General features: G+C 38.9%; 1 protein-coding gene across 2 annotated transcripts in view; it reads right to left on the bottom strand.

The window, feature by feature from the left end:
• ZNF608 (zinc finger protein 608) overlaps window positions 1–26,919 on the bottom strand; it is a gene marked incomplete at its 5' end in the record, with an annotated part of 86,499 nt that overhangs the window by 32,499 nt on the left and 27,081 nt on the right. For both annotated transcript variants that reach the window (XM_082497267.1, XM_082497268.1), the window contains one exon: window positions 13,197–13,452. In XM_082497267.1, the coding sequence (XP_082353393.1) occupies window positions 13,197–13,452 (256 nt within the window). The remainder of the gene's footprint in view (window positions 1–13,196; window positions 13,453–26,919) is intronic.

The raw sequence follows: 26,919 nt of genomic DNA on the forward strand, positions 1-26,919 counted from the left end.
GCTGTGAGGGAACGATGCTTTGAAAAGTGCTTTAGCCTTTGACAGACTATGGAGTTTGCTGATGTCACACTTCCTAATTGACACAACACAGGGTCTGCACGACACATTGCTACAACATTTGTTTTACAAGTGCACATTTCACAGGAAACCAACGATTAATTTCCCAAAGACTTACAGGCATACATTTCCAAAAAGGGAAAAATAAAACTGTTACATATCCACACAAATCAAAATTTACAGAAATGTGGCAGCCAGCCAACAAAACTACTCCAGGTCTGCTTTCCCATCTGCTTGGCCTGTTAACTGAAAGAAAATAAAATCAAATTGCTCCTTCTGCAACTAATTCTCAGAAGAACTCCCTAAAAAACAACTTCCGTGACACAATTACAATAATGCTGAATGCCTTGCGACAATCCCTCCTAGCACTTTGCAATGTAGACACAATAACTTCAGAAATGGGTATTGAGGCAAGAACAGTTGCCTCCTTCCCCGGCACTGAAAAGGCGCTGCGCCAAGCCACTATTGCTGATCACAAAGCAGACCTCTGTTGATCCTTCTAGCAAACTCAGCCCTCCAGCAGACAAACTTGGCCAAATCTCGATGCAGAGGGTGATGCTACCCCCTCCTGTATATCTGCCCCAGTCCTTTGCTTGAGCCTACAGCCCTGGGAGCAGGGAGGGTCAAAGAAAACGTGTGTCAGATCCTTGGTCACCTGCAAACACAACATTAATGTAAATGAAACGAGTGCTGGCTTATGTGGGTTTCTGAAGTTGCTGGCACTGGGGAGCACACACAACCCCTGCTGTTGCCTCTGCTAAATGGGAGGTAACTTACAACAGATCACTGGCTGAGCAGTTGAGGTCAATAATGCCTTCAGCTATTTGTCTGCTGGAGTCCTGACAAGTGATTCTCAGTTTATGGCAGTGTACCGTGTCAAAATCATTACTCTTTCTTTTAATCTATAAATTAAAAACCTGTAGTAAAGACTTGCACAGCTTTTGTCTGTCTACCATTGCGATGGTATACAGTAATTAATATACTACGGGTTCCTACTTTGCAGATGAAAAAATAATTTGACTAGGAGCACTTTCAACAGCTGTCCATAAATCAGCCCACTCTCAAGAGTTCAACTCAAGAGTTATTGTGTCTATTGTGCATCTTAAGGTTCAAAGAAAGATTATTCATGCATTCATTCATAGCCAAGAATGTATCCCAGCAATGAAATTTACCCTTCAAAGCTGACCCAAGCTTAACCACTGGATTGACTAAATAATTTAATTGCTCAATGATATGCTATATCCCTTCACTGAAGATTGTATTTTTGGTGAATTGAGCTAGGTTTATACTAGTGGTCTGTTAATGGCACATACTCCAAAAGCATAAGCAGCTGCTGCCCACAAACATTGCCAAACTGAATAATAGGAATGCAAACAAATCTCCCGGTGCACAGTTAGTTTTTTTTTAAGTATTTAAAAATTGTAGGGTTACAAAATTACTTTTGTGGAAGAAAGAGGCAGAAAATAGATGAAAGCAAAGCTGTTATTTAAAGAGAGCCCCTAATAACTGAGTAAGGTTGCCAGTGTAAGAACATTAATTCTGTCACCTCCTTTTCATACCCAACAATTTATTTTCCTTTCTGCGCAAAAGGGTTTCTGTGACTAGATGTAATAATGAAAAGAACAGCGAGCGTTCTCCTCACATACTAGAAAGTCAGAAGAGTGCCGGAGTATCTCCTCCTCGCCGGTGAGGAGAAGCTCTCTGGTGCAGCTAATTCAGTCAACATTCCAGCCTTTCCTAGCTACACTAAGCCAATGCAGCTAGACTGAAGATTAAGGAGAAGGGAAACAATTACATTGTGTGTTACTGCCAAGGATGCAAAGACTCTAAATCTCCTTGAAGCTGAAAACAAATTAGCAGCTTTGCCTGCATCAAGCTGTCTGTCCAAATGGAGGTTTCTTTTCACAACAGCATTACTGACTGTGCTCCTTGAAGATAACGCTTCGGGGATACAAAAACATTTTCTCTAAGTTATTTCCTGTCACTTGCTTGTCTAGACCAACAGAACCGTTTGTAACCCAATCACCACCCACTGCCTTGGAGTAAAACCAAGCCCAGATTTACTCCCGCCCCTCAAGAGTCCCTCTCCCCCATTAGTTTTACTAATTCCATGTGCCACTTGCGTGGGCAGAATCAAGACAAGAAGAAACAGCGCTAGCCCTCCGGTTCATGTTTCATAAAAATACACCATCGCTTGGTAAATCCGAAACTCTGTGCCACCTTTAATCTTTACCGGAGGGAGAAACAGCCTGTCAATTCTTATGGAAAAACCTCCAGACTGAGTAACGTGAAATAAATGACTGAAATGCTACACAACTTCATTCCCACTGTCAATAGGATGGTCTCTGCAGGGGAGGCATAGTCGTTGAAGATCCCTTTCAAGTCTGCCGGCACCTGGTACCCCCGGTCAGCAAGAAGCCGCACCTCGATGTAACAGCGTGGCAGGTCAGGCTGTCAGACCTTCAAGTGGTGGAGAAAGGAATATTCAAAGAAACCGGTCTGCGCAGCTTTTTGGGACACACACACACACATACACACAAAACCTAGAAGACAACTCTCAAATAAGATGTGAAGGTTTGCTCTGGGAAGTTTCCAAAAGAGCCAGGCTGGAAGGAGACACACACGGTTCAGTGAGTGCCACCACTCCCTCGTGCTGTGGAGATCTCTCGACCTTCCACCAGCACTCCTGAGGACAACTTCAACACTGCCTTTTCTCTCCCCACCAGAGCTACATTTGAACACTTTCCCAGCTAAATCTGTTTCTAACAAACCCTGACTAGCCAGTTTAATGAGAAACAAACTACTGTGTCACACTGTGTTTCAAAACCACAATCTTTCACTCCCATCTTAAGTAGCCCCTCCACTCTGGGAGAAATGGGGCCAGGCCATGGTTTGCAAAAAATCGGTGAAGCTGAAAAAGCTCAGAAACTGGCTACTGTTGGAAGCACTAAACCACACTGCCACTGAGGAGTCACACAGGTCTGACGTGCTTACAAATACTGAATTCTTAATTTTTATAAGACTACCATGGAAAACTTTTTCTTGCCTTTACAGAACAATGCAAAAATGAAAGGCTTTTTCAACTGCGTGCAGATTGAGCTGAAATGTCATCCTCACTTTCAGAATTTAACAAAAATGATCTGACTTTCATGAAGTAACGAACGTTAGTAGCTTCCAGTGGCCTTAGTTCAGTTTGTATCACATCTAAATACAGGTCTCTAGCTGGGAATTGCTGCAAACCAGGAAAATTATATATTTTTTTTTAATTGCTGCTCAGGCTTGTAACCAGTGATACTTCTTGTTCTGAAGCTAAATGAAGTCTACCAATAGCCAACGGTTCTTCTGGGTGAAACTGGCTTGGATGCAGACAAACTTGTACTGGCTTCACTGCCACCGGTAGTGGTTTGGACAAAATTTCTCGAGAAGCAAATGTTAATTCATTGCAAAACCTTCTCAGAAACCACAGAACCTACAGTCATAACTTTCAAGACTTTAATAAAATTGTAGAGAATAACCTAAAAAGTGAGCTTTTTAAAAAAATCCGTAACACACACCAGAAGTCGTACTGTGCTAAAAGTTGACATCAGCTTCTCTCTTCCCTAAGGAAAACAGCTCCTTTAGTGAAACCTGACACTCTTCTTTCTGTTTCTAAAATCTCCCAACTAGAGGGGGTCACATAGCCTCAGGCTTTAAAAGATCCACAAAAGCCAGCTCTGTATGAATGCAAGGTTAGGAAGTACAGGTTCAGTCACTGTAGGGGAAAGTAAACAGGCAGTAAAACGTAATTACTTGTTTTAACCTACTTAAATGCAGAAGTTTTAAGTGACTGGGGGGGGAGGGGGAAACAACCCACCTCTAGATTAATTGAAGATTGATCTGGAACTGCCCCCACTTGAAACTGATTCTCCACAACGCTTCTCCTCAGTGTTAGGGACTGGCTACAGAATTGCCATCTACTGACAACTAACTTCAGTTCCATTTTATTAATAGAGGTCTTTATACTGTTGGCTATCTCACTAGAGAAAAATCAAATGGCCCAATGTCTTTGTTAACGCTCATACAGAAACAACAGCAAAACTCAAACAAAACAAAATCACTTAAATACACTAAAATGTCACCTCAAGCAAAGCCCTAGAAACTTCCCAACTCATCTTAACAAATAACTGACATCTATGAAAACAACAACAAAAAAAAAGGTGGGAGAAAAGAAGGCTTTTCTTAAATATACTTTTTTATTCTGATTATATCTTTAACAGGGGTAGTAAATTATGCCTTTAAAAATTAGTTCTATGGCCTTTTATTTCCATAGCTATATCCCCTTAAAAATTCTTTCAGATTTAAATTTGCAGCTAGCAAATACAAACCAGTATTAATTTTGATGGACGTGGGAGTGTTTTGGCTTTAGTTGATGCTCCTTAAAAAAAAAAAAACAAACACCACCACAACAACAACAACAACAAAAACCAACAAAAAACAAACCATCAAAAAACAGATTTATAGCAAGGTAGTCTAATAACGGCCTTTTGCTTTTTATCCCAGATGTTTTGGGGGGTTTCCCCCCTAAATCTCATGGCATTTGGGGATATGAAATTCTTGAACATCAATTGTGGTTTCCATTGCAACACTAACTTTAATAAATCTAGACCTAGTTTTTCAGTCTAAATCAAGAAAGCTATTTCCCTTGAGCTTTTCTCTTTTGATATTCTTTGTCTTCACCCTCAACCTCTATCTTTCCTGTCTCCCCTTTTAGAACAAAAATATAAGCTGTAATCTTTTAGTAACCCTGAAGGCCAAAGAACTTTTCACTGGTCAAAATGTTTAAATTGACGTTTTCCTTCTGCTTCCCGGATTGCCTCTTGTCATGAAGAGTTCCAGACTAGTAGCTAGTTACTACCACATCAGTAATAACTGGAAGGAATTATGAATATGGCCTCAGGGTGACAAAATGTAAGTTTCCACCAATTCTAAAAAATGAAAAGCTGGATGTTAGGCCAGTCACTGATCTTTCGCAGGCAAGTTGGTCCCAATGCCAAAAGCAGCTTTTCGCTACGTTGCCTGAAACGCAGGTAAAAAAAAGATTATTTTATTAAATTGATATTAATCTGTATTAGTGAAAACATACAGTCCAGCAACCAACACCACGGTAGAAGACCAGCAATACTTTGGAGTGTAACAGCTTGTCCCAACTAGTTAAACTATGTACAAAATTAGAGTGTCAGTGAGAACATCTTTAAATAAGTGGTTTAATCCCTGAACCACACCAGTTAAAGATACCATTTCAGTTGTGCTTTCATTCCTTACTCCAGTGGTATTTATTTAGTAAGAAAACACTTGCACGCATACACGCTTTCTTCATTAGCAGTCATCTCTCCCCCCTGCTATCTACAAATCCAAACACCACATGTTGCAACTATTTTGTACTGGAATGGTCTCACTTCTAAGCAATCTGCTACCATTGAGATTTTGCTTTTGAGCAGTAAATGCTCAAAACTGTTGCTGTTCTTAAAGCAGCTCCTCAGTGTTCATAACCTCACTGCTTGAGCAGGCTCAGTTTCACATTCAAATAGCTCCAAGCAAATGTTTCCAATCTCAATTATCCTCCTTCCTTTTTCTGTGCACCCTCCCTGCCCCCATATGCTTGTTTGTAAAAGGGATAATTTTCTATGTATGTACAAGCAGCGCAGGGAGTCTTCCTCTGTAGCAGTCTGGCAATATACAGCTTTTTATGTAAGCGCTGTCTGGAATTCGTTAAGTTTTTTCATTCTCTGCGTAGGGTTACACCAAGAGGGTTGCACTGTCTTCTCACTGAGCTGTAAAACGTGGCATTTGCCAGGTTCCTTCAGATAAGCTGTCCCTTACTAACTTGACTAAATAAGATACTTTGGATATTTTTGGTCAGCAATTGCAGCTGTACTGTGGCTATGCTCTGCTTACCATTACATCTGTATCCGTAAAAGTGAAGCAACAAGACAAGCACTTAGGCAGCAAACAAATCACGCATCCCTCCGTGCAATAGAGATGTACGGCCTCTCTAAACAAAGTTGTAGGACTAGCACTAGTTAGACTCTGCAGCGTGTATATGTTCAAGGAGAAACGCTGACATTTAAATACTAAATTTAACATTTAACAGCCTCTTTACACAAATTTCCTAAATGCTTTTCTTCCAGTGGTGGTCTGCAGTCTTCAAAAATGTTCTGAAGCGATGGTGTTTGGAAGGCATGGAAGGGGTGATGAACTAGCTTGACTTCTCTGCATTAAGAAAGCCCAGAAATTAGCAGTGGTTCTGTTTTCACCTCATTTTTTTTTTCTTTTTTTTTTTTTTTTTGTTACAGATCTTCACTAATCTGTGATGCTTTCCATCACCTAGACAAACAGCTTTAAACTTAAATTACTGTTTAAATGAATGACTAACTGAACATTTCTAGAAAAAATGTGCTTTGTAAAAGGATCAGAATTAAACTCAAAGAGGTCAAAATATCTCCCATCTGACATATAGCTCTGCCAGCAGGGAACATCCATAACCTATTTTGCATTTCTCTTTCACTGAGAAGGTTTATACTGACATGATTTATCTACTGTTTGCTGCGAACAAAGAGCCTGCAAAGGTTTGGTTATCGTAGCCCAGCTTATTCATGGCAACTCATTAAAGCCACATCAACTCAACCATGTACGCTTCGTTCATAAGAGACAGTGCCAATGGTTTAAAACCATTTTAAGGGGCTTCTGTGGACACACAGGGGTTTGGCTCTAAAATTACTATTTGCTTCATTCATTTTGCATGAAAACTGTATCACAGACTACACATAGCTGTCTAAGGTGGAAATTGAAGGTTGCGTGTGACAGCGTGTTATTCATAGCCGCTGAGGGAACTGGGGTTGTTTAGCGTGGAGAAAAGGAGGCTGAAAGGAGACCTTATCACTCTCTACAGCTACCTGAAAGGAGGTTGTAGAGTGGTGGGAGTCCATGTCTTCTGCCAAGTAGCAAGTGATAGGACAAGAGGAAATGGCCTCAAGTTTATGCCAGGGGAGGTTTAGATTGGATATTAGAAAAAATTTCTTCACCAAAAGGGTTCTCAAGCACTGGAACAGGCTGCCCGGGGAAGTGGTTGAGTCACCATCCCTGGAGGTATTTACAAAACGTGTAGATGTGGCCCTTAGGGACATGGTTTAATGGAGGACTTTGCAGTGCAAGGTTAATGGTTGGACTTGATGATCTTAAAAGGTCTTTTCCAACCTAGATGATTCTATGATTCAGTTAAAAACAGTTCCCTTTTTGGTTCTCTCAGCACAAACGTTGTGTTATAGCAATAAAATAGATCAAAATTAAATTACTGCCATACTGGCTTTGACAAAGCAGTCCATCTAGCCCACTCCTTGCCTCTAACACTGGCCAGCACCATGTGTTTCAAACGAACGTGTAAGAAACACTGCAGAAGCTAGTTACAGGGTAATATCAGAATTTACATCCCTAAACAAGCACATACACCGATAAGGTCAGGGAAACTGTTGAGATGACCAAAAAGGCCCCTCAGACCCAACATCCCTCAGTGTACCTACAGCTAAATCCTGCTCACAGTCCAAATCCTGTAACATCAAACTCTTAAAACTTTTCTCAGATAGTCTGTGTACATTCCAAAGTACAATCTCCTTTTCTAAAGTAGGTAGGGCTTCCATAAACTGCAAACATTTTTACACAAGCCTGTGGCTTCCCATTGTGAGATAACAGCCCATTTTTCTTTTGCTACAAGTTTCTACGCAACACGTACTCTGTGTCAGACTCCAAGTGCCTTAGATAATACAATGAGACAGCTGAGGTCTATAAAGAATCACCTATCTCAGGCTTCCTTAAATCAATTGATTTACTATGTCTGATATCACAGACAGTGGAAAGAGGAAAAATTAAACATAACATCTCAAAATATGAACACACGTATAGGCTGTTTCTGAACAGATGACATTTTGACACTGGCTGACATTCATACTGGTCAGCAGATGACTCACATGACAGTAGAAAATATCTGGATTTTAGGTGTTCTGTTAATGTAGCTAGCCAAAAAAGCTATCTTCTCCACAAACCATTTCTCTGTAACATGGACGTAACAAAGCCTGATTTTTGAGCAGTATCTTTATGCTCCTCTCCTATACAAATACCCACTGTCTTTCAATTCTGAACTGAATATGGCAGTTAACAAACAACAAACCACTGCCTCCTGTATCCAGCAAGTCAGTGGTCTACATCACACAGAAAAGACAGAATATAAATGCACACAGTCTGAAAGCCTACCCATTTTCTACAACTGTATCACTTGTTTTAATAAGGGATATTACCTCTCTCTATAAACCTTGGCTGAGGTCAAGACAACAGTGTGATTTCATCATGTTTATCTGCATTTCTGTGAATTATTGTAATGTTCTCTGATAAAGCAGATTTTTAAAAAATCTCTAACTTCTGCCATTGTTTACTTGCGTATTTGACACAGCTTTCAACATTACAAGTTTCATTGTTTCATCATACCTTTGTATCTGTGAAAGTAGGAAAATGTGGTTGTTAAACCACAGAAATTGCTAAGGGGAATCAGAGGCAGTCAGACTACTTCTCATTCTTCTTATTGTCTCTCTCTAGACACATACACACCCTTACTTAGACACACATGTACAAACATATATATAGCCAAAGACATTTAAAGCAGACTGTTCTTTTAAAATTTTTTTTGCAAAACTAACACCACATAGTAGGGCAGGGAGGAATCCGCGTCAGCTCCATGCAACCAGTATGCTTTCAAAACAACACCTATGCATATTAGTTGCAAATGTGGCAGGCTGGGAAACCCCCACACAAGTACCAGCGTGCCTCTTTGTCATCTAAACGTTCTCCTTTCTATGGAAAATTTCTGCAAAACAGTGTCAGAACTGATGCTAGGATAAATTTCGAATACCCTGGAGATGATCCCATTGGATTTTTGAGATCCAGCAGATTCCCAGTTCTTACATTCGACAACTAGTCTCAAGTTATAAAAATCAACAAGCAAACCCTGACAAGAGGACACTTTAGAAAATACAACTCATTTCCCCACTATTTGTTACTGAACAACAAGACCAAGTTGTACCCAAAAGGCACAAGGAGGAGGAATGTCAGTGCAGCAACGCGAGAACTCCAACGCCTCATGTAGACAGCTTGTTCTGCACACAAAGGCAGCAAGGTGACGGCTGGCTGTCTCCTACACAGTTTTCAAGCAAAGAAGACATCATCAGAACTAGTGCTTCCCACATCTAAAGGCAGACTCTACTAGATGCAGAACCAAAAACAGGACATGACCCAGGGCAACTGCGTGTGAAAAACTAAACAAAAAAGCAAGCTCTAAGCAATTTAGAAAGTTGGTTGGCGGTTTCCCTTTTTTCTGGGTCATTTTTATTTCCTCCAGGCAGTAAGAAACAATTACTGCTCTCTTCAAAACTGTTTTCCCAGAAGATAATTACACGATTTAGCAAGTACCTGATTCTAGATAGACCTTATTTCTCGGTATAGAAATACAGTCTTTTAGCAGCTGTTTCCCAGAGTATTAGAAGAACCAATCAAACAACCACCACCACCACCACCAACAACAACAACATAAATACACTCCAATGACACTACAAAGCTGCTTTTTGTGAAGGACTTTTATTGTTACCGGACAGTAGTTTCTAGTGTCAAACATCTGCATCAGCTGCCAACTTTCAGGTTGACTTGCCCATAACCATTTCTCATTCCACTACTACAGGGCAGCCTCACCTAGTTCCTTCAGTATTCTTTTTTACAGCCATTAACACACACTTTGGACACATTATCAAGTCATATCCAAACAAGGTCATTATGCATATGAAAATGCCTACAGCATATATATGTAGAAATTAAACACTACACAACTTAGTAGCGCAACAGTGAAATGCCCACGTGATAAGCAGCAGTCTCTGTCAATTATGTGAGTAACCAGCTACGGTTAGTTACGAAGCCCTGTAATAAAATGTGACAGACTTCAGATGCCAGCTTCCCTCTACAGGTCTTAAGATTGAAACACTCTGGAAAAAAACGGCCTGATTTATTAAATCTGCTGATCAAGTAAACTGAATAGATTGGCATAGAATAAATGGAAAGAGCTGTAGTAACAACGCTCTCTTTGATCTGCCACGGTTTTGTCTGAAATCCAATGCTGCTTTTTTTCTACCCCTTTGGACTGAGTGTCTTAAAAAAATATGACTCATAAACCTAAACGTCATCCTTTTTCTGAGCTTGGAGGACAAATGCACCAGAATGTGACAACTTTTTTAACATTCGTAAAAGAAAACTGGTTATTTCAGGTACTGAAACCCTTCAAAACATGAATTCTCATGAATCCTCCTTTATAAAGCACGTATTACATTTACTAAAGAGTTCTGCTCATGAATCATCTGATTTAATCTTTCTCTACTCACTCTACTATTCTTATTATAATAACTGTGATCACCACATCCTTTCCGTATTTGCATTCTCACAGATAGTTGCTGGAGCATATGAAGGCTGCTCAGCGGCACATTTGGTTCATAGCTCCCATATGCCACAGAGTATGCAGACATCCTACAAACCTATTCTAATCCCTGCACAACTCATCTTACAGAGTGGCTAAATCAGACACAAAATAATTCAAATATATCGAAACACAAGCCAAGGTCAGAAATTTTCATACCTTAGCTTCTTAGAATTGTTTCATGTTAAAAAGCTGTCGGATACGTAGACAGCTAGATAGATGTCTACGTGTGAGTAGACATCACAGTGATTTTGCATGTGTGAGTTTGCATGTGTGTTTTTATTAGGTTTTGGAAAGCAGTGAAGGGAGCGAATATGAAAGAAACATATGGGCATCACAAAAGAAATTTGTATTTCAGTTGGTCATTATGAACATCAAATGGTTTTAGATGTCACCAATTACAAAGACTTCGGTTAGAGTATTCTAGATTTACACCAATTTAGGAAAGGTCATGTTCTGGCCTAATTAAAGTCAAAATCCTAACTGGAGAAAATGAGTATCTGACAATCTTCCTTCTGTTAAAGATAAATAGAAGACCCATCTGCACCCTGTTTTCTAAAATTTGGCAGAAATGGCTTCGCGCAAGCTGCTATATAGCTGCTTTCATGAACATGTCAGAAAATTTGAAAACAGCTAAATATATACATATATGTGTGCCCCAAACGTCAAAACTTAATTAAAATGCAAAAATGATCATTAGGAACTCATTTTTCATAATGCAGTGTTGATTGTGAAACACTAGGAAAAATAGAATAAAATTTATTTTCTTCAGTCAGCTGAATCTGAAACACAAAGAGCACAGTACAAACCATACAATATGAAATCATATCAATTACCTTCAGTCTCTTAGTCTACATTCTAGCTATATTTCTAGAGCATTTTAGAATCCCATTTTATCTATTACTGTAGTCACTCATAGCTGTAGTGTCGCCAAACAGTATTTATAAAGCTGTGAAAACAGGCACATTCAAAGACGTTTCACTCAAACATGCTGTCATTGAACTCTGAGTTGTTTCAGAAAATTGTTTTAGACAAACTCGGAAAAGGTTAAAGGAGTTAATTTCTATTAACTAATAAGAGTTTTGCACTAGTAGAGTGCTGAGAAACTGGTAAATGGAATGTCATCTTGACCAGAAAGCACTTTTTTTAATACTTCGTTGCTGGTGCCAAACCTTTAACAAGGCAGGCTTCTTGAATTCAGTGGGGGTCAGAAGTTTAGTTTATTCAGCAAGAATAACACTATTAACAGCTACTGCTCTTTCATGTCAACACAGTTAACGCCCACACATTCCAACACTGGTTAATACAGGCCGGTCAAGGAAGATTGGAGCTGCTAAGGGCAGTCATCTCTGAAGGGATATTTTAAAACAGAATTTATACTGTGCTTTAAAAACAATCTAAAAGGATCAATCTACCTTATGAATCTGCTGTAGACATACACAGAGAGAAAGATGGATGGATGAAAGCATATAAAAGCAAGTAAATCTGACTCTGTCTATTGATTTTTGAGAGGACAGCGTAGAGCACTTTGGTGAGGTCTTATATATCACTGCAAAGGACCAAATGCCATTGTGCGTATGTCTGAAGGATGTCAGGATTTATCATGAAGCAATGCACTGCTGTATACTTTCATTATATCCTTTTGTAAATAATCTTGTTTTCATCGTTGAGGGAGATAGATCACTAAAAATTAAATAACCCTCAAAACCAACATAAGAACAATCACAAGAAGACTTTCAAGCAGCTATAACTGGAGAAATCCACTATTATTAAACCAAAAATTGCAGAAGTTTAGTGTACATATGCAGTATTTTTAGCATTAACAGGAGAGTGATGGTATTTTAATAACGAGCTTTTGAAAACCAAAATGGAAAAATCTGCATATCACAGCATAATCCTCTTCCTACTTACTTTGTTCTAAATCATAGCAAATCAACGCTTAGTATTCCCCAAAGCTCTCAAGCACTCCTACTTGGCCAAATGCCTTCAAAGGATATTAAAGAAATCACTATGGTTTAGAAACCGCTTCTTCACCAGATGGAACACTTCTCTTTGAGTAAGAATGCTTTCCTCTTAAAGCATGTTTCAAATAACCAAAATGCAAACAATAATCACATCAAATTGAATTTCTACAGGGTCTCTGGGGCTTCTATTGTTACGTAATGCTGGCGGTTTTGATCATAGTGTCTGAATTCCAAAATATTCAGCATTCTAATTTTTCATCTAAACTATTCATATATCCAATCCCATCACATATACCCTCCTCATGATGTATATTTAAATAGCATATTTATGCTATTCTATTAGCTATTTCTTCATATGCTATTCTCAATATAGCAATAAGAAACAATTCCATTGTTAACTGGGGTTACATGGTAGGTCATTTGGAAAATATAGTTGCTTAAATAATGAAAAAAAACCCTGCCATTTCTTTTTAAAAGAAAAACTCACTAGCTGATTTATAAAGCTGTGGGTGCCGTTGTACATAATGATGACCCAACAGACCAGCAAGCCCTTAGTTAGCACCCAGGCAGATACAGCAAAGTCTCCTCCTCGTTAACACATCTCACAGACAAACCTAATGGAAAAAACAATTTACCTTCTTCAGTTTCATGCCACACAATTCCTTCCAAGTTCACGCTGGTCCCAGGCTCACAGGGTCCAAGGCATTCGGGTTCTGTTACTACTCCAACCTCGCAAGTATTTACACCCACTGAACGAGTCCGTACCAAAAGCTGCTCGACTGGTGCTGCAATATTGGATGAAGATGGGGAAAAGTAGGAAGGCAGAATCTGAGGTGTGATACTGCTGGAAATCGGAGGTGGAGGTGCAGGCACTGTAAACAGGGGATCAACCTGAAAACAACAGACAAACTTACTATAATGGTGCTGTGAGATTTAAAAAAAAAAAAAAAAAAAAAAAGATAAATAAAAAAAAAAGCAAGCCCAGTTTGCTGAGACTGCATTTGTGTATGCAGGGATTTGGTGTATCATGGGTAATTTCAGTCTTACGAGTTTAATTTTTTTGACATCAGCCCAAATGCTGCACATGAAAAATTAAGTACAAAAATATCTATCATGCTAAACAAGGCAAATTGCTAAGTTTCTACAAGACTATTCCCTGTTGTCATAGACTGCTAGTATGAAGCAATAATAAATTTTAAAAACAAGGACTAAGGCCACTTTTTTCTTGGCTCTGACAGAGCCTGATTTGTGGATGAAAATTAATTTTGCAAACTGGGAACTTCATTTTCTATTTAAAGAAAAACATTTATAAAGACAGTACAAAGACATAAATGCCATTTTTTCATGTGCATCATAGAGAAATTAGCACTTGGAACAATTCTAATATCCATATGGCTTCAAATATAATCTCTCGTCATCCAATCATTTAAAATACATTAGGATCACCCACCTAACAGCTTACAGCTAACATTTACATCTTTCTACTTGAAATAACAGATGAGGACTTTTACAAGAATCTATCCAAACCATCTAATTTCCCAGGGTTTCCAAAATGCATATTCGGAAGAATACAACTCGCCAGACAATCAGTCTGTACACAGGCAATTCACACAGAGACAATATCTATATATGAACTGAAGAAGTTATCTTTCCCTTATGACTTCCAATACACCCAGTAGCAGATTTTCTGTACACAGATTTGGCCTGAGGGCTCTCAGTGTTTTACTGTGGCCATAAGGTCCTTTGTCACACTAGAGATAGCTAAATGAGAGTATGAGTGTGCCGACTCAAACAGCTACATCACCTAAAATTCATGTTTATTTGGCCCACTGGAACATAGATATCACACCAAGAAATCATACTTCACTGATTTTTTTTAAAAATGGCTGCTTTCTAGCTGCTTTCAAATAGGTGACCAAATGTCTTCAATTCTACGCTGTTTTTAATTTTGGACCCTGTAAGAAGACTCAAGAGAAAAGACATAATGACTCACTGTACATTGTCATCTAGGTTTCATTCAAACATATCTTAATGTAGATCTAAGTTAATTTTGTTTCTTTTAAAGCCAACTTGGCAAATGGAGATACAAAGAGAAGAAAGGCATAAAGAGTATTATCCTTGTATTGGATATCCTTTGTATCATAGACCAGCTCTCTTCATCACATGGCCACTTTTCATAGTGAAAAAATAAAATAGAAATCTAAAACTAAAAAGAACTTTTTTTTTTTTAAATTGTAACAATTGTTACAATTGGCCTTTGTAACAGTTCGTTTGCTTTGAGCACCATTCATACATACGAACTGAGAGCCAACACTTTTAATTGTGCACACACAATTAGCCTTAAGTGCGCTAAATATTTTTAAAAAATGTTTTGTATGATCTTTGTATGACCAGCCTGGATTCTGATCTCAATTACACTAGAACTAGGGAGGAGAGATGAGGGAGTTATAACCACATTCTTCTCCAAACTCTTCCTCATTTGGGGGACATTCTTTTTATTTAGGACTAAAATAATCTTCAGGTTAGAGATACAAAAAAAAAAAAAATCCAAGCAGAACATGAATACTAAAAGCATCCATTAGGAGTAAAATCCTGCTAATACCAGCAAGATTCTACTGAGTAAAGCAGAGCTCCGGTGGCATAAAAACAATGTAGTGAGGCAGTGATAGATCTTTATTCTTCTCTTTACGCCGCGTCAATTGCAGAGATAAAGCACAGGCCAGAATGCTTTGCAGAGCAGACTTGAACGCGCACAGGCAAGTCAAATACTGGCTGACCCCCAACAGCAGCTGTTACTTGCAATATCTAATGGTAAGCATAACATAAAACCATAGCCCTGTGTGCCTCGTACGGGGGGGGAGGGGGGGACGCTGATCCTACGCTGTGCAGATTCTGGCTGGCTGATGCCGAGGGGAGGCAAACGGTTGGATGGCACAGAGCCCTCCGCTCGGGTACTGGCTGCCCAACTGGGCTCTGCCAATGAAACGGGGTCGGTACACACCCCGGGCATCATTCAGAGGAGTTCTTAAGGTATCTTACTGCAAGCCAGAAGAGAATCAGGATCAGTAACCGGCAGGTAAATGGAGTGCAGTGCTTAATAAAAGCTAAGCCACATCCCCGTATAAAACCAACAAATGCCGATGAACGGCCTGCTTGATAGTTTACACGGCATTCTGTAAAGCTGTGCACAACCTCCTACTACACACGCAACATCCTTCCACAAACCACACTCATCAAAAGCCAGGGAAAAAAACAAAATGTTTGCTATTATCATACTAAACTAGCCAATGTTTTAAATGAATGTAGACTAAATTGGCAGATGTGTCTTCCATTTTCCAAGTATTATAAACAGTGAGGGGGAGCTAAAGAAAGCACGGATCTGACAGTGTACCCTACTAAGTTCTTTGTTACAAATATTTGTATTCAGTTCTGGTTTATTTAGACCTGCTAATAAATGTTCGTGTTTTCCACTAGAAACACACAGGACGAGGCCAAAGGGTGTCTATTGCAGTAAAAGGGGCTGTTGCTCTGTGAATTGACATGCTAAGCCTTTGGTCAAGAATTAAGTCGACATTTACTGCCCCTGAGGTTCCTGTTCGTTGCACAAATATGACCTTACTCATAAGAAAAAAAATAGGCTGAGCTTAAATATTGCTCCAGTTTTCCATGTTTTTAAATTATCCCATCTTGTTTGATAATCTTAACGTCAGCACAGCAAAGTGGTGGTTCTGAGCAATCGTTGTGGTGACACAATTGTTTTCATGAATTCTCCAAAGGGCACTGATGTAAGCTATTAGAGGCAAAGAGAGAGGCAGGAAGGCTGCCATCTCCAGTGGAAAAAAAGCACATAAGACTAACATCTGGTGGTGGCAGTCTGTCAAACTGAGGAAAGTTAATGTCAAGAACAGATGCTCTGCAGTTTCTCACTGTTATTTTTGCATGATTATTCCCAGGTGTTGGCGCACACTGAGCAGTAGCCTTGCTGTTTATCACACGAGAGATTCCAATATGAGAATGAAAATCTAAATCTGAGGAAGGTTATTTACATAGATGCTCTCTTTAGACACATAATCAAAGGGCTCCAAAAAAGATAGAAATATTCAAGCAATATTTTCTTCATTCACCTAATTCCAAGAGCTTTTGAGAGCTGATTAGTGACAAAGGCTACAAAGCTGGAGTGTTATTCATGGCAGCTTTCCACTGCCAAGTGTTTGATTGTATCAGAGCGCTATGGCTCTCAGTAGTAGAAAGCTCACAGAAAATGAAGAATGCCTGCCAAGCAATGTAGTCAGTGCTCCATGGACCTCTCCTCTATCTGAACATGACCAAAAAATAAATATTTTGGTGGCTACATAACATTAGTCAGTATGAGGAAGAGAGAGGAAATACCATCGTAACTAGAAATGTGCAAGAATTCCTAATGGCCAGGGTCCTTCTTCAGTTACTCGGGCACTTCATATGCTGGAATTAAGTTCTGCTCATCAAAACTCATCTTCCTGATGCAGTGTAAGCTTCTAAAATTACATCTGAAATTTTGTGTCCTTTGGACACAATTTCCTGACAACCAGGAGAGATTCCAGGGGGTAATGCTGAGCTCACAGGAGAAGGTACACAGATATGAGGGGACTGCCCAGATTCAGAGAGTACCAACATCATACTATTGCAATCAGCCGTATCATATTCCCGTTCCTTCAGGAAAGGGAGAATTTTAAGTCGTTATGGAACAGAGTCTCTGATGTACTCCTGTGGAAAACTCACTTGAATGAAAGAAAAGCGAGACACGAGGAACACCTATGGTCCCATTTGACATGGTACTCATCTGACAAAAGCGCATTTACAGTAGTATTCAAAATGAAATCACTTTTCACAGACATTTAAAGGGATAACTTCTGATCATATTATCAAGTGGAAGTATTCTGTATCTACGTATTTCATTCGTTTCAAATTTGAAAACTTTCAGAGGGTGTGTATCTTAAGTGTGAAATGTCTCTGTCATAAATCACAAAATGTAAACTAGGAAATAGCTGCCATGCAGCTAGGCCACGTGGTGTGACCCATCAAAGTGTGCAATCATATGTATATCTAAGAATGTACATGTAGTTCCACCTCATTAATGAAGGTATATCTTCGAAGATGTATCTCTATGATGACACAGTCTACCAGTCTAAGCCCAAATGGGGCCATACACTGCCACAGAGTCACCCACCGGGTGATTTTGAAATGTACACACCAAAAGCCATTTAATCCATCTACCAATATACAGCCTGGAAAAAGGCAGAGGAAGAGGTTTAAGGCTCAGACTAAGTCCTTCCAAGGAAGCACTGCTTTTTAAATTGAGAAAAAAATCTACTGTAAGCATTCCCAGTGGGAACATCTGCACTAGTAGAAAGAATATGTAAAGAAGATCCCAATCCTATTATTAGGGACATACCTAAAAATCCTATTATTAGGGACATACCTAAAAAACAAAGCCTGACCCTTCCCAAAATGAAATCCTTCCTTAAAAAAGACACCAATATAAAGACTGAAAGGAATAAGAAACCTCCAGCCCCAAAACCAACAGTGACAAGTTATTTAGAGTTATGAAGTAATACTTCACAGAATCACTATGTCTGAAATGAAAAACAAGAAATAAAGGAATTCAGCCCTATATGGAAGTTTTGCTTTCTCCAAATTGCTTTAACTAGATTTTAAGGTGAAAGGGAGAATACCTTGTTTTTATATAAAGCACGCTTGCCCCATCTTAATTTTCTAAAGCAACAGTGACCCCAGAAGACCTCATTGTAATCTCATTCATAGCATCATAAATCAGAAGTAATTCCAATGAAATCAATTAAACTACTTTGGAAGAAAACAAATGTGGGAGAATGTGACATGGAAAAAAATGTTTGTGTGCTCAGGATTGTGTCTGCATTTCTAGACATATCATTGATCTTTAAATCCTTTCTAGCTATAAACCTTACCCCACAAAGAAGTCATACATGTTAAAACTAAAACTATTCCTTCATATTTAACCATGTAACAGAAATTACCCATATGAAGAACCTCTATTTCATCTGAAAAATCTCGATTTAATCTCAATTCAGAAGTGTTTTGACACTATACGTAACGGAATGGATGTTTTGTTTTCTTAAATAAACTAGTATTAATTTTGAGATGAGAAGGATTTATTTATACCTTTGAAATACTAGTCATTACCTAACAATATTTTATTTATTAAAAACCATGCTTATTATCAAATAAAGGCTTTTTTTGGCAAACAAACGTTCTGCATCAAACTGTTGGAAGAAAAGGTTAGGGCCATGAAGGACATGCTTAAAAAACAGGAAAGAAATACTGCAAGACATGGATGTAGAAAGAATTTTGGTCACAGGACAGACATACTTATTACAAGCCTTACAATCAAAAAAACCAGGAAAGTCAGAGGTACTAAGGAAGTTACTTTTTTTGGTCAACTTAGTTAAGAATCACAAGAGTTTGAATATAAAAGAAGGATGAAGGAGATTCAGACTGCCTAAATTTCATCCAAACTTTAGACTTAAAAACCTATATTCGAGATTAATAAAAAAATCCACTTATGCTTTACAAATATTGTAGTATGGATGAGAAACCATGTAATTGTGTTGAACTGAGTAAGACAAGTAGTGTCTTGGAGATTCCAAGTACTTCCTGCTCTTAAAACGAACTTCTCAGTCAACTGAGAAGTAGGAGAGAAGGGGAAAAAATACAAAACAAAACAAAACAAAAAAAAAACAAGCAAAAAGACACACTAAGAGAAACGGACACTTTTTTTTTCCAGTAAATCAGCAAATCACTCACATCTGGAACAATGTCTATATTCTGAATATTTGTTATTAAGCAAAAAAAAAATCCACTTAAAGCTTTTACTATGCTACTAATCTTTTACTACAAGGAAAAAATTCCCCGTTGTATTCAAGATCTACGCCACTTCCAACAGCTGCTGATCCAGCACACACAGTTCTGCAAACTCACCATCTTTTCACAGTTACATATTCTTCCAAGGTGCAAGACCTCCAGACCTCCTCAGACATCACGTGGCTGTATTTACAGCACCTCCACAGACACATTTACGCTGATTTTTTTTTTTTAGGACAGCATTAATATACAATGAAGACCATGATGAAAATCTCAAAGCTTTGAGTAGGGTCTAATGCTGAAACAACGGTGCTAAACAACAGGCAAGGAAAATTCCTCGTCCTCTCTTACATCTTCAATTTTAGCTTAGATGCTTGGGATTTCCCAAAGCCATTCACCCATTTTACTGTGGGAAAGATTAGCATTTGACAGCTGCCAACGATATCCTTCTGCCAAAGGCTGCATCTGTGAAAAACTGTATGTCAACTCTAATGTGTGGCAGAGTCCTGGGAGGATGCCCAGATCACCACCTGCAAATTTCTAGTAAAGACATTTCTCTTCTTTCAGCACAAGAAAATGGTATTCATTGAGATGATTTTGTCCATAGCTCTCTAGAACACCTTTCTCCAATGAAACATGATTTCTCCTGGTCAGCTCTTCAGTCTGCACTTCCAAACTTCTCTGCAGTCAGCCTAGGTGCTTTGCTAAGCTTTAATACAGAACAAACAAGCACTGAAATACACCTATCCTGCCTGGAAAGATACACGGTATTCCACAGTCAAGAAGGATTTCTCTGAAATTCTATGTTTGGGTATAGACAGATCACGCATAAGATGATCTCCAGTATCAGATGGTGTCGTGCGACCGAATATGCTAAAAATCGAGGCACAGCCATTTACTGGTAAGGGTCAGGTACTGCTTTCTTGAGTCCTGTGACCCTTCAGAAGCTTTACACTTTAAAGAAGAAAGTATCTCATTTTAAAGATGACAGTCACTTTTCTACTTCCCATCTTTCTGCTACACTCAACCTTTCAGGGTCCTGAGCCTGAAAAAAGACGAAGTATTTGCTTATGGAAATCTCACAGCACTATTAATAAATGGTACCCTGAAGTTGCTAATGCTTACTTCTAACAGGTATGAAGCTCTGCTTGCTCTATGACATATCAAAACACCACTGACCAAGGAAAATTTTCCCACTCTTAATCGTATATAGTGGATGATTTAATATAATGGATGATTTAATTGCACCATTTAACTGTTAGATTTCAAGTTTTCATTCTCAATGTCCAAGCAAATCATGGCAGAACTCTATGATCCCGCAGCAGAAGTTCCCATTAGCAAACGTTGGTTTCAGTTAATCAATGATGTGACTGCAGTCTGATGGAATAGCTGCCTTTTCAGCCATTCTGAAGTGCATGGACATAAAGAATCAATATAGCTTTGTGAATTTCTCCACAAATACACAGTGTGTAATCCAGCAGCAAAAAATACTCAGAAGACAAATGGCTTCTTTGCACCTTTTCAACTTTCTGCATGTCAATGACCTATCACTAGGTTTTTGTTGCCTTTTACCCATTTGTAGATTACTATACTTTGCAAGTGCAAAATTGCGTGCATTATGATTCAGGCTGTTGCTTCCTCAACTCAATAAATTCTGTTGAGCAAAAGCAACCAAATCACTCCTCTTCCAAAAGCTTGTCAAAGAACCTCTATAATTCTCAGTAACAGAACTGAGTTTCCTTGATGGTCTGTGTATACGAAAAACTTAGTTGGCTAACTAGATACTTATGGATTACATTTTTTAGCACGTTCTGAAAAGTCATGATTTGACTTCATGGCCCTATATTTGCCAGTGTCTACAGACCCACAAATTTTTAATTTAACTAGCCCTTAGGCTTCTTAGGCAAGACAGGTGGATCTTTGGTTAGTATATTCCTGTATTATTGCCCTATATCTCCCACTTGGCCTTTTCAACAGAGTTTACAATTCTGTATCAGTTAGTTTTTCTCTATATTTCTCAGACCAGCTTCATGGTGTTAGCTACAAACACTACCAAGTGTATGATGCCATGTCCTCATTTTATTTAAAGAACAAGACAGTACTATTAAGAATGGGACATATGCATTCATGATTATTTAGCAAGTCACCAAAGGAAACACTTCTAAAATGACTGTTCAGCTTTCCCTTTCGCTGTAATAGTTCAACTGAAAAAAAGAGCTGAAGCATTATTATTATTTAGCTATTCCTGCAACTACCTGCTGTAGAATATCTATAGTTAATAACAAGAATAAATGCAGTTTGAGGTATTTACAGTATCTTAGGGAAAGCAAATTTATTATAAGTCATTTTTTTCTCTCAACTGGTGTACGTGTTTATTGTGGTGTAAATCCAGAGTAGTTCCACTGAAGCATAACTATGGGCAGAATTTGGACTGTAGTACTTGTTTTATCAGGGAAAAAAGTAATTAACATTTCAAGTATTTTTTCAAGAGCTCTAAAAAGATTCTGAAAAAAATACATGTACAGTGAAGTTTTTAAGAGGAAAATAATCCTCGTGAGGAGGAAATCACTAACACCTACTCCCTCCAAATTGTTTTGGGATCTGTTTTTTTTTTTCCTCTTTCTAAACTGAACACGGTACTGATGCAAAGTGTCCAATAATCCTTAACAATGAGACTGAAGGATTAAGCTTACAGTATGAAGGCAAACACAAGAACTGGAGTCAGCAGGGAAGACCTTTCTAAATTTACTTACCTGCTTGCCTCAGCTATGAGGACATTCAGTTTTGGCAGAGAGGATGAACCCAGGTTTAGTGTTCACTTAATTCTCTTTCATGAGAGTGTCTACACTATCAGCACCAAATCATCTGATTACAGGTTACTGAACAGAGAGCCAAATCTTGTCCTTTCTGTAGCTTAGGAGCAAGTCACCTTGAGATCCCTGCTCTCATGTCCCTACTGCAAAGACAGTTTTCCCTATTGACTTTACCTTAGTACCTTGGGATCCTTATTAGCATGCTCTCTAAGCACCCAAACACAGATAAAAGTTTACATTTGCATAGTTTCAGTAAGGGCTTATCATTCCTGTCTTGCCGAGAAAGAACGGAGGCGTGCAAAGGACCCAATTTCAGCCAGAAAATCCCAGACACCTTGTGTTTCAGTACATCAGCCTAACCTTTAACTTTCCCCTTTCTTACACTCTCGTAGACTATTTTTATAGCGTAACAGTGTGATCAACACCTGCCGCAATGAAGCTCCTTTTCTGTTCAAATAAAGCAAAAGAAATCAGTAGTTCAAGTACTCCACTTTACATATGTTACATTCTGCAGTTACTTGCACCTTCTATTCCCTGCTCTGTCCTAATTGTATGTATCCTTTCTATTCTATCCACTGCATGATAAGCTTGTAACAAAGACAAACAAACAAAAAGAAACATTTTTGTACACTTGGTAGAAATTCAAATATTTTGCTCAACTGAAATAAAAAATAAACCTAATCTAAGATGTCATGAAATCATGAAATTACTCTGGCAGTTCCGTCAAACTATAGAGATGTGTACAGATCCTTTGAAGAAATGAAACTGCAGTTTATCAAGTGTGATTTATAAGCAACACTGATTTAGCTGGGAGATAACACTGCTGTCTAATCATTAGTAGTCAGACAACAGCCATGTGAACACATCAATTATGGGCCACTGCCAAAAGCCCTTGAGATCCCAGAGATTAACAGCCAATCCTCTGTTTTACAAGCTCACATCAAAAAGAATATTAATAAGAGGAGGGGCAATGTGAAAGCTTGTCAGAGTAATTCATGCACTAAACCAAGGCATTTTTCCCTTTGCTCTGCCTTGAACTGGTCCATGAAAAAAGCTGGCATCAGCTACAAAGCACAAAGCTGCCAATTTCTCAGAAAATGTTTTTCATTAACATATGGGAAGTTGTGAAAGGCTGCAAAAGCTCTATTTGGTGGATAAAGGCGACAACTTCTATGCATTCCTCTCCTGAATGTATCAATTATACAACCTCAATCATTATTCAGATATTTGGAAATGAACATCCATGCACAGAAGTGTTTGATGGCTTTTCTCTCCCTCAAAACAAGAGCTGTTTACTATTATAAACAAATTAGCCAGCTTTCAAGGCATCCATTCGCTAATGACTTAGAAAAACTAAAGTAGAAATATTACCAACTCATATCTTCAGGTTCATATCGGTCTTCAAAGGTGTGGGAAAAAAATCCCACAACTGTGCCTCTTACTAACTACTATGCAGGGTGGCTGACTAGGGGTTTACTCTTCTTATGTGGAAATGGAAACAGGACAAGAATAAACCTCCAAAGGGAGCAGTTATTCCTCTGTAAAAATGTAAACATGCCTACGGAGACGGACTTCAAACAACCTGTTGCTGGCATTTTAAATGCAGCAATATTAACTGGATAGTCTTTAAGGTTGGTCCAATCACTGTCCAGTCGTCGATTACCCTGTCTGAACTCTACTCTAGGGTCTAAAAAGAGAGATGCCTTACAGCACAGCTGCAAACAACATGCCTCAAATTCTACCAATACCATATTAAAAGGTATAGAATCTGGAAGAGAGAATTTCACTGTGGGGACTTTCCAGAGCTACCTTTATTTAAGCGATCCCAGGTACTGCCAGCAATTAACCTCTGAGCAAAGAGGGGGCAAGAAGCAGGAACCTTGTAGACTGTCTCTGCTGCCCCAGCGCCAGTAATGTGAAAATTACACCTTTAGGCACAGTTCCAGGATACATATTCTTTGTTAGATGAGCCAGTTTTGAAAGTTCCACTTTCATTCCCTTCATTGTTTTTTGCCTGGAGTATTACACATACATGTCCTACAGGAGGATGGCGTATTGTCAGTCAAATTGACACAGCCGAAGAGGGTCACGATCACAGGTGGAAGGACACACAGGCAGGAAGCGTTTCAAGCAGCAGATTCATATTGTAGAACTGCCCCTTTAGTAAACAGCTGGAGCAAAGAGATGTCAGTTCCAGATTGTTTGCTCAGGTAACCATGGCAATGTGAGCTCCCACAGCTTTACTGCTTCAGGGACACCTGTAATGACAATTTTAACTAAGGGTACAGTGTTGTATCAGTCCTTGTGTTCTCGTAGCTGAACAGGTGGACAACTCACATCTGGCCAAAAGAGAATCCCACAACTTGTCTCACGCTTTTGGTGGGATTCATCTTGACATGCCAGCTAGTTACACAGGGTCCAAGGGAAAGCGTGACAGTGACAGCTCAGTTTGAGATTGGTTTCTGCCGAGGTGGAACCACAGGCTAAGTGCACGCTTTGCACTGAAGGGGACAGACAACCCTCACACAATTGTTCTGCCAGCACAGCCACTGAGATTGCAACCACTGGCAGAGACATGCAACATCTTCAGCTCACACTGATGCATGATAGCTTAATACTGCGTGTAAGTCTTTTGCTCACTTAGGTTTGCACTTTATTTTCCCATAGCGAAAGCAACGCCTGGAGCACGCCGTGCCCTTAAAGATCTATTGCTTGCAGCTTAACAGCTGACACAATTTTAGAAATATTTTTTATCTTATCCTAGACATGTTTAGGGAATATATCCACTGTTTTAAAAGAAAATATTCCCTCTGATATATATCAAAAAAGTATACGTTTCTCTTACATGACCAAAAAAGAACACCATGCTATGAGAGCCACCCTAAAACACCTCAAGTACAATTTCAGCGTATTCTTTCTTTCTGGCATTCTATGAGGACTAGTGATTTTATGATTCAATTGCTTAAAAGCTAACCTGGGAAAACGTTTATCAAGCAGATGTCTTCCAAAGCAGTAACTTTATAAGCGCATCATAAAACAAGAAAGTGATTCAACCACTGAGCAGCTGACAATGGAAAAAAAAAAAAAAAAAAAAAAAAAAAGAAAGAATTTTGGATTGAAAAGAAGTTAAATTTATTAAGAGGCCATGTTTTTGTTCAGCTGGCTGGGACAGGAAATTTGTCTTCCAAATGTTCTCTAACATTGTTTTCAAATTTGAATGAACTAATACAAACTAATACCAAATGTTGGACTTAATGCGCCAAGTGCCATGAGTTAAGTTTGACAGGAGTGGCCTCCCAGTATCTAGCAAATTAAAAAGAGAGACTGCTTATCTATTTTTAGACTGTACTCAAAACAGGGTCAAGATTTTCTAAGTTTCTAACTTAAAGACATCATTTTCAGAAAGCACTGAGCAGTCTGTGTACAAAAATCTGGGACTTTTGAGATGTCTCATACCAGGCAATTGGAGATCTCCTAAATCATAATTGAAACTTTTGATTTAAGTGCATAAACAACTAACATAGTGCCTGAATCAATGGGATCCTATTAGAAAAGTGGAGACCTTAACTGTATCTAATGACTCTTAGATTGGCTCTTACTATGCCTCCTAACTCACTACCAATAAATGCAGGACAAAAACAGTGTTGTGATTTAACCTAGCAGGCAGCTAAATGTCACACAGCCATTCTCTCACTCCCCCCTTCACTGGCACGGGGGAGAGACTCAGAAAAAAAGTAAAGCTCATGGGTTGAGGTAAAGATCGTTTAATAGGACAGAAAAGGAAAGGAAAATAACCATAATGATAATGATTAAAAAATAAACAAAACAAGTGATGCATAATGGAATTGTTCACCACCCGCCGACCAATGCCCAGCTGGTCTCTGAGAAGCAGCCGCCCCCCCAGCTTTATATGTGGAGTATGACATCATATGGTATGGAATATCCCTTTGTGGTCAGCTGTCCTGGCTGTGTCCCCCCCAGGTTCTTCCCTGGCTGGCAGGGCAGTAAGAGAAGCTGAGAAGTCCTTCACTTAGTGTAAACACTGCTCAGCAACAACTAAAATATCAGCATGTTCTCAACATTACTCTCATCCTAAATCCAAAACACAGCACTATACCAGCTACTAGGAAGAACTGTATCCCAGCCAAAGCCAGGACAAACAGCAAGTGAAAAGAAAGCCTTTCATGAAGAGGAGGGCAGGACTTAAGTCAATTAACTCATGCTCTGCAGGTTCTTCATGGCATAGTTCTCAAGAAGTATCAAAATGATACAGACTGAATGAGTGCTGTAAAACAGAAAGCATTAGAATATAATAATTGGATGATAGCCCTAAGACAGAGCTCCTGATGATGCACAGCAGCAGAATCTTTATTCCAAGCTACACCAGCTACTTTTTAAATTCACTGTTAGAAAGGTTTTCAGCACTAAGCGTGTCAGGCTCTAAACACTTATTTGCTTTAAGACAGTGTTAATGACTTAGTTAATCACACAATTTTATAGTTCTATAACGTACTGTGCTGTAAAAATTAAACCAGTGTTTATTACACCTCTGCTACCTTTCCTTTCCTTCTTATTGGACTGGCTCTTAAATGGGTTAAAACAAATACTGTACTACAACAAAACACAAAAAGTGCACTGGTCGTTGACAACAGTTCTCAATGTGTAACAC

This window comes from Vanellus vanellus, assembly GCF_965231255.1.
Source record: "Vanellus vanellus genome assembly, chromosome: Z".
Lineage (NCBI taxonomy): Eukaryota > Metazoa > Chordata > Aves > Charadriiformes > Charadriidae > Vanellus > Vanellus vanellus.